This window comes from Pan paniscus, chromosome 9 (assembly GCF_029289425.2).
Source record: "Pan paniscus chromosome 9, NHGRI_mPanPan1-v2.0_pri, whole genome shotgun sequence".
Classification (NCBI taxonomy): domain Eukaryota; kingdom Metazoa; phylum Chordata; class Mammalia; order Primates; family Hominidae; genus Pan; species Pan paniscus.
Window position 1 is genome coordinate 62,616,319 of NC_073258.2, and position 14,220 is coordinate 62,630,538.

Below are 14,220 nucleotides of genomic sequence, written 5' to 3' on the forward strand. Positions count from 1 at the left end.
CCTCGGGTTTGATCCCTTCTTATCCTGATTTTGTCTTATTTAACACAATGTTCAATTGCTGCCGCTTTCACCTGGGAATGGCATGCTTCTAGAGGAATTGTTTTCTTCCCAGGCTGCTGGATTGTGTCATCTTTGAAAGTGAAGGATCTTGCTAAGTTCAGCTGCTCAGTTGTCAGGCCCAGGGATGCTATGTAAACAGTTTTTCCCTTTATTAGGCATTAAGTAAAACTAGGCCGGCCACAGTGCATTTTTTTAGGAATTAATAAACATATAGCAAGGGCCAGCAGCCCCCGAAGGATCGCTAATGCACAGAAGCTAGACTCATTCCTTTTACTTTGACACATCCCTGCTTACTGACCTCATTCAGAGCCTGTGTGGGGCATATGAGCGTCTGGCCCTGTCCTGACCGACTCAGGTGGTCTTGTGAGTCCTGCACAGGCTCTCCACGTGACACCTTAAATTGGGTCAGGAAAGGCTGTTCTCTTTCCATCGTTTCCTTTTAATCATCCTAAGTCTTAAAAATCCATAAGCCAAACACCTTGTGCTGGAGCTTTCTGTGCCTTAGGCAGAGTGTGTCTTTTGGGGGTCATTGTAGAAGCACTCTTACTGGCTTTGAGTGTTATCTGGAGGTCATCTGGTATGTCTTCTGCTCCAGCCAGGGTGGCACCAGCACAGACCTGGTTCATATTTTTAAACATCACTGGGAAAAGATTCCGATAGGATAGTTGAGGTCTCTCATTTATCCTTCAGTCCATCTGCAGCTATTTGTGGCTAGACAAAGAGAGGAAGGTTTAATGATAAGCTAAACAGCTGTAGATGGCAAGCAGGTCTGTGAGATTTTTGAGCTGACAGCCCCACTTAATAGTATGTTCTGTAGTATCTGAGGACAGTGGACTCACCATCCCACAGCTATGAAGTTGATGACACTGATCAGTACCCGGTGAAGCTACCTCCTGACACCTCAGTTTCCCAGTGAACCCTCTGGGAATGAGGAGTGGTGTTGGAATTTTCCTGTCAGGGAAGATGGCATTGGTGGGATAGGTGGCTTCAGGCCAGCAGTACTTTTTGTGGCTTAAGAAACAAGTGTTGTTAGCAGTTTGTTAGAGGGGTGGTAGAAAGTTTAAGCTATCCAGGACAACATCAGTCTTTAAAGGAGATGGGTAGATTTATCATCACCTATAGCTGCAAAAGAAGAGTTAAAAGCCTTTTGTTGGATCCCGGATCTCAGACCCCAGATACTCCTTTTTTTTTTTTTTTTTTTTTTTTTTGAGACAGGGTCTCACTGTCACCCAGGATGGAGTGCAGTGGCAGGATCTCCCCTCACTGCAAGCTCTGCCTGGGTTCAAGCGATTCCATGCCTCAGCCACCCTAGTAGCTGGGATTACAGGTGCACGCTACCATGCCTGGCCAATTTTTGTGTTTTTAGTAGAGACGGAGTTTCACCATATTGGCCAGACTGGTCTCGAACTACAGGCCTCATGTGATCCGCCTGCCTCAGCCTCCCAAAGTGCCAAATATTCCTTTCAAAAAGGAGAATGTTTCTTTAAGAAGGGGATTGTATAATCTGTCATGAGATTAGAGTATAAAAGGAAAAAAGTGGGGGAGGGTGGATATATCATCTTCTGTAACAACACATCACAGCATGGAACTTTCAGCAAGTGAGGACGTTAAGATGTACATTCTGTTTCTCAGTGGATTCAGGTGATTTGGCTAATATTTAATAAAATATTCTCCTCTGGTGATGCCCTGGAACACGTGTTTAGGGGAAATAGAACAGAGTAGTTAAGGGGAGCTGTTTAGGAATCAGGCCTAACCTAGAATCCTGGAGCTCCCATTGATTAGCTGGGTGACCTGAAACACATTATTTAACCTCTCCAAGCTTCTGTTTCTCATCTGTGGAAAGGAAAGAAAAGGAACCCGACCTCACAGTGTGGGTATAAGGACTGAATAAAGTCCTGCCCCTGGAGAGCTTAGTACAGCCCCTGTACCCTCAGTAATACTTGGTAGTAACATCTAATAGTTCGGCTTGTTGTGTACCCAGTGCTGCTGAGTGCTTTACATCATTTCATCCCACAATACCGTGAGATAGGTGCAATGATTATTCCCGTCTTAGAGATGAGGAAAGTGAGGCTCGGTGAGATAAAGTTGCTAGCTCAAAGTCACAGATAGGAAGCGGTTGGGCTAGGGTTTGAAGCCAGGCAGTGGGCCCCAGGGCCCTTGCACTTAGGTACCATGTGCTACCCTGCCTCAAAACATGAAAAGCATCATCATCTCTCTTCTAACGACCTCTCATCCTGAATCTTGTCTTGGTCCATGGCAGACTGCTGGTGTGGACAACTTTGCACAGATTGGGCCACCCTCTCTTGGTTCCCTATAGGACCTGGGGACCATGACTCATATGTCACAGCCTCAGCAGCTCCAGACTTAACCACCTGAGCCTTCCAAGGAGGACACGTGCAGCCTAGCTATCCAGGTGAGAGTTTGGAGTTCAGAGACTTCCTGTGGATTTGGAGGGGAGCCAGAGGGAAGGGCTCAAGTTCTGCCCAGCTTCAAGCGTTTTCTCCTTACCCTGAGCAGCAGAGATGAGCTCTTATGCTTTCTGGGCCGTCCCATCACTGGCTGTCCTTTGTATCCAAGTGGGAGGCTGCCTCTGAGAGTTGGATGTGCCTGTTAGGAAGCCCACATAGAACTCATTCCAGGATCCCAAGATGAGTTGCACAACCTCTATCGCACCCACTGGCTCCAGTGCCTTTGCTGACAAACTAGTGCTGGTTCCTCCTAAGGCCCAAGGCTCTGAGGCCAGGCCCTCTGTGAGCAGGACCCTCACTCACCTGTTTCTCTGGGCTCCCATCTCAGCAGAGTCATGCAGAAGTGAGAAGGTTTTCATAGATGGTGTATTAGATACTGTTTCCAGCAGAAGCAGAAACAGGTAGTTGTCTTGGTCCAAATAGGAGAAGTGATGCCTAGAAATCTAATTGGAGACCGGGTGCAGTGGCTCATGCCTGTAATCCCAGCACTTTGGGAGTCCAAGGTGAGTGGATCATCTGAGGTCAGGCGTTCAAGATCAGCCTGGCCAACATGGTGAAACCCCGTCTCTACTAAAAATACAAAAAAAATTAGCCGGGTGTGGTGGCACGTGCCTGTAATCCCAGCTACTCAGGAGGCTGAGGCAGGAGAATCACTAGAACCCGGGAGGTGGAGGTTGCAGTGAGCCGAGATCGCGCCATTGCACTCCGGCCTGGGCAACGAGTGAAACTGCGTCTCAAAAAAAAAAAAAAAGAGAAAGCTAATTGGAAAAACACTGTCATGGTCTTCATTAAATGCTGGGGATAGAGAAGAATGCATCTTGTCTGTCCTTGAGGAGCTCACTGTTCTTGGTGCTTTATTTCATTGATTGCCAAGCAGAAGTTGTCTGCACTAGCACAATGTGCTACACCCAGTGCCAGACACAGAAGACGCGGAAATCAATGAGATAGAGCTTGTGCCGCAGAGGTCCTCTGAAGAAGGGATAAGTGAATGGAAGGCACGAAACGATCTGTCTATGGGCCTCAGGCACTGACCCTGTGAGAGCAGGCAGCAGGACATCTAGCCTTGTATGCCAGGTCTATCCTCACAGCAGGGATGAGGACACCAGGCCACTGAGCTCTGAGACACCTACTTTTAATATAGAAATAACTTCTTTTGTTCTGAATTCACCCTCAGCAATCAGTTACGATTGTCTGGTAGATTTCTTTTTTATAGAGACAGGGTCTCACTCTGCCACCCAGGCTGGGGTGCAGTGGTGTGATTGACTCTTGGGCTCGAGGCATTCTCCTGTCTCAGCCTCCTGAGAAGCTGGGACTACAGGTGCATGCCACCACACCCAGCTAATTTTTTTTAAAAAGTTTATTTTGGGCCAGGTGCAGTGGCTCACGCCTGTAATCCCAGCACTTTGGGAGGCCGGGGTGGGCAGATCAAGAGGTCAGTAGTTCGAACCAGCCTGGCCAACATGGTGAAACCCCCGTCTTTACTAAAGATACAAAAAATTAGCCGGGCGTGGTGGCATGTGCCTGTAATCCCAGCTACTCAGGAGGCTGAGGCAGGAGAATCCCTTGAACCCGGGAGGCGGGGGTTGTAGTGAGCTGAGATCATACCATTGCACTCCAGCCTGGGCGAGAGACTCCGTCTCAAAAAAAAAAAAAAAAAGTTTTGTAGAGACAGGGTCTTGCTGTGTTGCCCAGACTGGTCTGGAACTCCTGGCTTCAAGCGATCCTCTCACCTCAGCCTCCCAAAGCACTGGGATTACAGGCATGAGCCACTGAGCCAGGTCTGTCTGGTAGATTCTTACCCTGTGTCCATGCTGTTTGCCATGTAGCTTTTAGGGCTTTCTGCCCAGACGCTGGGGTCAACTCATTGCTTTGGTCAATGAGATACCAGTCATTGTGAAGCAAGCACAGCCTTAGAAAGCACTTCCCCTTTAGCTCTTGTACCCCTGCCACCACGTGAGAACCTGCCCATGGTAGACTTCTGGAGGATGAGATGTGTGTCCCAGTCACCCCAGTTGCCTCAGCCAAAGTCAGCTGACAGTTAAGTGAGCCCAGTCAAGACCAGAAGAATTACCCGGCCAAGCCCAGTCCAAATTGTGAACCCGCAGACTTTTAAGCTAAGGAAATGCTTATTATTTTAAGTTATCAAGTTTTGGGGTCATTTGTTATGCAGCATTATTGTAGCAATTGATAACAGATACAGATGGCAACAGGGCTTGTCCATGTAGATTTGCTTTATAGGGAGAAAAATCACTGACTGGCCAGCATGAATGAGCATTCTGTCCCTTGGATGGGTCAATCTCTCATTTGTTTTTTTGTTTTGTTTTGTTTTGTTTTGTTTTTTGAGATGGAGTCTGCTCTGTTTATTGCCCAGGCTAGAGTGCAATGGTGTGATCTCGGCTCACTGCAACCTCTGCCTCATGGATTCAAGTGATTCTCCGGCCTCAGCCTCCTGAGTAGCTGGGATTACAGGCATGCGCCTCCACGCCCAGCTAATTTTTGTATTTTTAATAGAGATGGGGTGTCACCATGTTGGCCAGGCTGGTCTCAAACTCCTGACTTTACCACCCGCTTCGGCCTCCCAAAGTGCTGGGATTACAGGCGTGGGCCACCGTGCCCGGCCCTTGAATTTTTAAAAAGGCAGCTGCCTAGTATAGATCAGATTCTTGTGAACTTAGTATAGCAATCGCATATGAACACACATGATTCCTATTGATCTATTTGAACAGCAGCAATAACATTTACTGAGCACTTATTCCAGAGCAGACATTAGGCTAACACCATACATGGCTTGTCCTGCTGAATTCCATAGCAGTCTGATGAAGTTGCTTGTATTGTTGTCTTCATTTTGCCAAAAAGGAAACAGGCCCAGAGGGACTGAGTTACTCACCTATGGTGACAGTGGCTTAGCACTTAGCAAACAAACTGATATAGGACCCTTGGAAAGTTGGAGGTCTGTGTTATGCATTAGCAAAATGTTTGATAAAACTACAGCCCACTGTAGCTTGGGAGGGTATCCCATGTGCTTTCCAGGCTGACAGCCAAAGGCAACACAGTTGGAAAGCAGAAAACTTGTCATCTCTCTTGGCTACTGTAGGCTGTATTTGTTGAGGATTTATAAGGAAGGGATGAGCTCAGGCGAGGATTACCTGGTGTTTGAGCAGTAATGAAAGGAAATAAAGTACAGAAACCCACGGTCTTTCAGGGTTGGAAAATCTGCTACACCCCAAATAGGAAGAGATGAGATATAAGACTCATCTGGGCAAGAAAAGCCTGGTAAAACTTCTCTCTTGGATGCAGTTACTCAGGACAAGCATCAGGTTAAAGGTGGGCCTCCTATTTATTGTTCCAAATAGCCTCAAGCTAGCCATTGAGTAGAAAGGGAGAGACATGGAGGATGAACAGGCAAAACATATTAGACCTAAGAACTGGATCTAGGAAAAGACTTGGCACGTGCGTGAGCGTGGCCACTGGCCCACAAAGCTGACCAGGGCAAGTAGGTTAGACACTAACTATGTAAAGAATTGTATTGCCAAGGAACCGGGAGCCAGCCCTTTGGACAGTTCCAGCTATAAAACAACCTTTGGGCCTCCAATCATCCATGAGCAGGAGGGACGGTGCTCAGCCCCCAGAGAGGGCAGGCTCTGCCACTCTCATTTCAGCTGTAGCCAGAGAGGATGATGGAAAAGGAGGAATCTCCCAGAGAGAAGAGCCAGGGCCAATATGGAGAGTGGATAAGGAGAGTGTCTCCCGGCAAGCAGCACCGGGGTGTAATGAACGGGTACCCCTGAGTCCTGTCCCTGCTCCACCACTGTGTGGCACAGGGTTAGGGGAGCAACTTGCTTGTCTTTTTGGTCATGGCTTACTGGACTGAGAGGAGCCACATTGGATGAGAAGTGACTACTGCACATCACCAGAGACCCTGGGCTTTGAGCCAGATATCGGGACTAGATAGGACTTTGGGTCCCTTGGGAAGAGGGTGTGTTCCCTGAGTGAAAAGAAAAACTTGGTTTGGCAAACAGAACGGTGGATTGTGGCAGAGATGATAGTATCCACCCGCCACACCATTTGTTCTCCCTGAGCATATAGAAAGACTATTTCCTATAGCATCCAGGAAATGCCCTGAGCATGTGGGAAGCAGACTCTCCGGGCCAGGTGCGGTGGCTAATATCTGTAATCCCAGCACTTTGGGAGGCCGAGGCGGACAGATCACTTGAGGTCAGGAGTTCTAGACTAGCCCGGCCAATATGGTGAAACCCCATCTCTACCAAAAATGTAAAAAATTAGCCACGTGTGGTGGTGGACGCCTGTAATCCCAGCTACTCAGGAGGCTGAGGCAGGAGAATTGCTTGAACCCGGGAGGCAGAGGTTGCAGTGAGCTGAGATCGTGCCACTGCACTCCAGCCTGGGCAACAGAGCGAGACTCCGTTTCAAAAAAAAAAAAAAAAAGAAGGAGCCGCCCTGATAACAAGGCTGGTGCTATGCGACTGAGTCCGGCAGATAGAGTGTGAGTGAAAGCAATGAAAGCCACTTCCAGACCTGGCCCTTGGAAACATCTTGAGTGGTTGCAGCCCGCTGTTACTCTGCTGCAGACATCCCAGAGACCACACGTCCAGACAATGTGGCACACGAAGGAGGAGGGCCACCTAAACTCTTGCAAACTGCTTGTGAATGAGAAGCCTTTACTGTGTTAAGTCAAGGGGGATTTCATGCTTTATTCATTTCCTCATCATTGTCTATTCAATCCTGACTAGCACCTAGCACCTCTTAGTGTAGCAGGCTCATAGGATATCGCTGGCACATCTCAGTATATCAGACCTCATCTTGGCCAGGCCCTCAGTTTCTGTGCTCCAGCCTCTAAGATGGTCAGTCTTTCAACCTCACCCTTTGCTGCAGAATTCCTCCTGCTGCAGGGCCTTTGCACATGCTGTATGTCTTTGGCCAATCTGCTCTTTCATGTTCCACGATGACTGGGTCAAACCTCCCACCCATTACTCAAACCTGTGACTTTTCCTTCTCTCTATTCTCAGACGACCTCACTGACTTCCATCAGAGGACATTGAAGCCCTCAGAGAGGAGCTCCCTTGCCTTCCCACATCTGCACACCCATTCTTCTGTGACACAGGAACTTTGGCTTCTGCCCTTACCTTGCTCTGCACTGTCAGTAGCAGCCTGCCTCCTGTATGCTCATCTGTCCCACTCGGCTCAATCCTACTCCCAAGCCCTGCCTTCTTTGTCAAGTCCAGTGACTCTCCTTTTTCTTTCTTTCTTTTTTTTTTTTTTTTTTTGAGACGGAGTCTCACTGTGTTGCCCAGGTTGGAGTGCAGTGGTGCAATCTCGGCTCACTGCAACCTCCGCCTCCTGGGTTCAAGCGATTTTCCTGCCCCAGCCTCCTGAGTAGCTGGGACTACAGGCGTGTGCCACCACGCCCAGCTAATTTTTGTATTTTTAGTAGAGACGGGGTTTCACCATGTTGGCCAGGCTGGTCTCAAACTCCTGACCTCAAGTGATCCACCTGCCTTGGCCTTCTAAAGTGCTGGGATTACAGGCGTGAGCCACCGCGCTCGGCTGACTCTTCTTTTCCTTTCCTCCCCTTTGTAATCCAGCTTCTTCAAGGGGTTGACTATACTTGTCTCTACTTTCTTAAAATCTCACTTATTCTTTATATTAATCTATCCATGTTTCCACCTCGTTATGCTATGAAAGCATCTCTCACTAAAGTCACCTGTGACTTCCATGTTGCTAATCCAACAGGCTTTATTGAAGTTTTATCTTTGCCTCTGACCAATTATGGACAACTCCCCTTCCCTTGATTTTCATGATTCTGTTTCCTTCTGCCTCTCCAGCCATGCTTCTGCCTCTGTGAGGCATGCCGTCCTCTTCCCAGTCATTCTGTTTGTAGTTCTTCACAGTGCTCTTCTAGGAGCCTCCTCTCTCCTCTGGATACTCTCTCTAGTGATCTCACCCATACCGGGGTACCCATCACCACCTATGTGTGGACAGTTCTCACATCTTCCTCTAAGCTCCAGCTTGCATATCTAACTGCCAACTTGACTCCTCCTTTGAAGGAGGCTGAAAAACCCTTCAAACTCAGCCAGGCCACCCTCCCTCCCTGTTCTACTCACCAAAAACTCCCTCATCTTGAGAGCCTCAGTGAATGGCATCACCAGTCATCCAGTTGCTCAAGCTGGGAATTGTCCTAAGCTGCTCCTTCTCCCTCCATGGCCATCACCCAAGGCCTGTTGACTTAACTTCAAAATAGTTCTTGAATCTACCACTTCTTCCCATCTCTAGCACCATCACTGTGGTGAAAGCTACTCTCATCTCTCTGATGGACAATGGGTATGGCCATCTGATCTGCCTTCATCATCTGGCATTCCCTCAAATCTGTTCTTTGCCTGCAGCTCCCAAATGAGTGTGCAGTTAACCCTTGAACAACACAGGAGTTGGGGCGCCAACCCCTGCATAGTCGAAAATCTGCATATACCTTTTGATTCTCCAAAAACTTTACTAATAGCCTACTGTTGACCAGAAGCCTTACTGAGAACATAGTCGATTAACATGTATTTTATGTTATATGTATTATATACTGTATTCTTAGAGTTAGCTAGAGAAAAGAAATACTATTAAGAAAATCAGGCCAGGCACAGCATCTCACACCTGTAATTAGCTTTGGGAGGCTAAGGCAGGAGTTGGAGACCAGTCTGGACAACATGAGACCCCAGCTCTACAAAAAAAAAATGTTAAAAATTAGCCAAGTGTGGTGGCACACCTTGTAGTCCCAGCTACTGGGGGTCTGGGGCAGGAGGTCGAGGCTACAGTGAGCTGTGATCACACCAGTGCACTCCAGCCTAGACAACAGAGTCAGACTCTGTCTCTTAAAAACATCATAAAGAAGAAAAAATACATTTACTATTCATTAAGTGGAAGTGGATCATCATAAAAGTCTTCATCTTTGTTGTCTTCACATTGAGTGGGCTGAGGAGGTGGAGGAAGAGGATGGGTTGGTTTTATTGTCTCAGGGGTGACAGAGGTGGAAGAAAATCTGTGTATAAGCCAGCCATAGTCGTTCACATCTGTAATCCCAGCACTTTGGGAGGCCGAGATGGGAGCTCAGGGCTGACAGAGGTGAAAGAAAATCTGTATATAGGGCCAGATGCAGTGGCTGACACCTGTAGTCCGAGCACTTTGGGAGGCTGAGGTGGGAGGATTGCTTGATTCCAGGAGTTCAAGATCAGCTTGGACAACATGGAGAGACCCTGTCTCTACAAAAAATATTTTTTAAAAAATTAGCTAGGCATGGCCGGCTGCGGTGGCTCACGGCTGTAATCCCAGCATTTTGGGAGGCTGAGGTGGGCGGATCACCTGAGGTCAGGAGTTTGAGACCATCCTGGCTAACATGGTGAAACCCTGTTTCTACTAAAAATACAACAAATTAGCCAGGCATGGTGGCATGCACCTGTAATCTTAGCTACTCGGGAGGCTGAGGCAGGAGAATTGCTTGAACTCAGGAGCCAGAGGTTGCAGTGAGCTGAGATCGCGCCATTGCACTCCAGCCTGGGCAATAAATAGAGCAGACTCTGTCTCAAAAAAAAAAAAAAAAAAAAGGCCAGGCGCGGTGGCTCACGCCTGTAATCCCAGCACTTTGGGAGGCCGAGGTGGGCGGATCACGAGGTCAGGAGATCGAGACCATCCTGGCTAACACGGTGAAACCCCATCTTCACTGAAAAAAAAAAAAAAAAAAAATTAGCTGGGTGTGGTGGTGGGAGCCTGTAGTCCCAGCTACTCAGGAGGCTGAGGCAGGAGGATGGCGTGAACCTGGGAGGCGGAGCTTGCAGTGAGCCAAGATCATGCCACTGCACTGCAGCCTGGGCGTCAGAGTGAGACTCTGTCTCAAAAAAAAAAAAAAAGAGCTAGGCATGGTGGCACACACCTGTGGTCCCAGCTACTTGGGAAGCTGAGGTGAGCGGATTGCTTGAGCCCCATGGGTTGAGCCTGCAGTGAGCAATAATCACACCCCTGCACCCCAGCCTGTGCAACAGAATGAGACCGTGTCTCTAAAAAAACAAAAGAAAAATTGGTATATAAGTGGACGCATGCAGTTCAAACTTACTGTTCAAGAGTCACATGTATTTCAATACGCTGGTCTGAACATGTCTTCCACTTCCTTAAAACCCTTCTATGGCTGCTCATTGCTCTTAAGAAAATGAAAATTCTTAACACGACCTACAGTGGCCCACTGCAACCTTGACTTCCCAGACTCAAGGGATCCTCCCACCTCAGCCTCCCAAGTAGGCTAATTTATTTATTTTTTTTATTTGTAGAGATAGAGGTCTCACTATGTTGCCCAGGCTGGTCTTGAACTCCTGGGCTCAACTGATCCTCCTACCTTGGCCTCCCAAAATGCCAGGCTTATAGGCATGAGCTACCGCACCCGGCCTAACTTCTCCATTTTATTTATTTATTTGTTTGTTTGTTTATTTATTTACTTTTGAGATGGAGTCTGGCTCTGTCACCCAGGCTGGAGTGCAGTGGTGCAATCTTGGCTCACTGCAACCTCCGCCTCCCAGGCTCAAGTGATTCTCGTGCCTCAGCCTCCCAAGTAGCTAGGACTACAGATGCCACAACCACGCCCAGCTAATTTTTTGTATTTTAGTAGAGACAGGATTTCACCATGTTGCCTAGGGTGGTCTCACACTCCTGAGCTCAGGCGATCCACCTGCCTCGGCTTCCCAAAGTGCTGGGATTACAGATGTGAGCCACCACACCCGGCTTCCACTTTTTCTTTTTTTTTTTTGAGATGGAGTCTTGCTCTGTCACCCAGGCTGGAGTGCAGTGGCACGACCTCGGCTCACTGCAAGCTCCGCCTCCCGGGTGCATGCCATTCTTCTGCCTCAGCCTCCCAACAGTCGCCCGCCACCACGCCCGACTAATTTTTTGTATTTTTAGTAGAGATGGAGTTTCACCATGTTAGCCAGGATGATCTCGATCTCCTGACCTCGTGATCCACCCACTTCAGCCTCCCAAAGTGCTGGGATTATGGGTGTGAACCACCGCGCCCAGCCCCGGCCTCCATTTTAAATCCATATGGTGGTTCTCCCATGGATGCTTATCTCCCCACCAGAATTTTAAGCCCCATGAAGACAAGGACTAGATCTTTTTTTTGTTCACTTTATATCCTGGTGCCTAGCACAGCCCTTGGCATATAGAGGGTGCTCCTAATTATTTAAGAAACGAGTATGGTTCATGCCTGTAATCCCAGCACTTCGGGAGGCCAAGGCGGGCAGATTGCTTCAGGCCAGGGGTTCGAGACCAGCCTGGCCAACATGGTGAAACCCCGTCTCTACTAAAAATACAAAAAGTTAGCCGGGCATGGTGGTATATGCCTGTAGTCCTAGCTACTGGGGAGGCTGAGGCAGGAGAATGGCTTGAACTTGGGAGGCAGAGGTTGCAGTAAGTCAAGATTGCACCACTACACTCCAGCCTGGGCAGGCAACAGAGTGAGGCTCCATCTCAAAAAAAAAAAGTAAAAATAAAATCAATTGATGGATCCATCTGATTTCAGAACTCAGAGTAAACCTTTCTAACAGTGAGAGCTGTACGGGTGCAGGAGTCAGAGGCCTCTTGGGCCTCCCGCTGTGATGAGAGATTTTTTTTCCCCTCCCAAGTTCAGTGTGCCTGAAGGATCAGTGCCAGCTTTCCAGGTGGCTGGATGCCCTGTGGCTGGGGAGAAGAGTTTTAATGAATTAGATCTGTCTCTCTTGTGCAAAGTGGAGAGTTCTTGGTTCTCTGCCCAGGCCTCTGGAAGACCTGGGATGTTAAAAGAAGCAAACTCCCAAACCCAGGCGTGCTCCAGGAAATAGAAGCTGCATCACATAGTCCTGGAGCCTGGGGCTCCAAGATCCATCCACCCCCACTGAGGGCGGGCATTACATTTCTCATGAGGAGGATGTGCTGGAGAAGCAGAAATAGTTGGCCATCCTAAGTGACTGTGTGGGTGCTCAGTACTGGCTCTCTCTGCTTCCTTACTCCCCATTCAATCTGGTGGGCCTTCTTTGACTCTCTCCCACTGCCTAGCCCCAGTGCACACACATATACTCCCTGCTCCAGTTGTATTCTTCAAACTGTTTTCCCAGATGGGAATGTCCTCTGCCTTTCTCCCCTCAGTGCGAGGGAGGTGCCGCTTACTGAGGCCTCCAAACTACACTCTCCCTGGGTTCTCTCATTCATACTCACAAACCTCCCTTCGGAGATTGTATCATCCCATTTCCTACATGAGGCTTGTCCAAGGTCACACCGCTAGGAGGCAGCAGGGCTGAAATTTAAACCCAGGTTGCCCTAGAGATTGCGTTGTTCCCAACACCCTACTCATCCTCCCAGACTTAGCCCGTTCACTCATTACCTTCATGAGCACTGCGGGATCTGTGACCATTTATTCTGATATTTACTTAGTCTCTTTTCTTAAATAGAGCCCCTTTTTTATTTAAATGAATTACTTTTAAAAGGAAACTATGTGACAACTGTAAATGAAAAAATCTCATCAATAGTCTCTTGCCAAAATTAAAACTCTAAAAACAAATACATTCAATATTACTTTTTTTAACATTTTACTATAAAAAAATTCAAACATACAGCTAAAGTTGAAAGAGTTTTACAGTGAGCACTGGTATAGCCTCCACCTAGATTCTACCTTTAACTTTTTTTTTTGAGACAGGGTCTCACTCTGTTGCCGAGGCTGCTGATCACAGCTCATTGTAGCCTCAACCTCCTGGGCTCAAGTGATCCTCCCATCTCAGCCTCCCAAATAGCTGGGACTACAGGCATGCACCACCACACGCGGGGTTTTACCATGTTGCCCAGGCTGGTCTCGAACCCCTGGGCTCAACCGATCCGCCTATCTCTGCCTCTCAAAGTGCTGAGATTACAGGCATGGGCCACTGCACCGGCCTACTCTTAATTTTTTACTCTGCTGGGCTCTTCACATATCAGTTTATCTTTCCATCCCTCTCTCCACCCATTTATTCATCTCCTTTTTGGTACATTTCAAAGCAAATTACAGACATCAGATCACTCTTGCTAAAAGCTTCACAATGTGTGTTATTAACTAGAATTCAATATTTAAAGTTTATTCTTTTGCTGTAAAATTTACATACAATGAAATTCACAAAAATCTTAAGTGTATGTTTGCTGAGTTTTGACAAAGGCTTATACCAGACTCTTATTGAAATGGAGAAATTGGGCCAGGCGCAGTGGCTCATGCTTGTAATTCCAGCACTTTGAGAGGCTGAGGCAGGCGGATCACTTGAGGTCAGGAGTTTGAGATCAGCCTGGCCAACATGGTGAAACCCCGTCTCTACTAAAAATACAAAAAAATTAGCCGGGCGTGGTGGCAGGTACCTGTAGTCCCAGCTACGTGGGAGGCTGAGGCAGGAGAATGGCATGAACCTGGGAGTCGGAGCTTGCAGTGAGCCGAGATTTCGCCACTGCACTCCAGCCTGGGCAACAGAGTGAGACTCCGTCTCAAAAAAAAAAAATTTTGATTGTAGTCATTTTTTTTTCTTTTTTTGAGACAGGGTCTTGCTCTGTTGTCCAGGCTAGAGTGCAGTGGTGCAATCACAACTCACTGCAGCCTCAACTTCCTAGGCTCAAGTGATCCTCCCACCTCAGCCTCCCAAGTAGTAGGACTACAGGCATG

General features: G+C 47.9%; 1 protein-coding gene across 3 annotated transcripts in view; it reads left to right on the forward strand.

Annotated features, from left to right (window-relative positions):
* SDHAF2 (succinate dehydrogenase complex assembly factor 2) overlaps window positions 1-14,220 on the forward strand; it is a 43,525-nt gene that overhangs the window by 18,338 nt on the left and 10,967 nt on the right. Inside the window, exon 4 of one of the 3 annotated variants that reach the window (XM_063608506.1) lies at window positions 2,321-2,473. The exons of the other annotated variants lie outside the window; for them this stretch is intronic. Within the exon in view, the coding sequence (XP_063464576.1) occupies window positions 2,321-2,436 (116 nt within the window). The 3' untranslated portion in view covers window positions 2,437-2,473. The remainder of the gene's footprint in view (window positions 1-2,320; window positions 2,474-14,220) is intronic. 3 annotated transcript variants of the gene reach the window in all.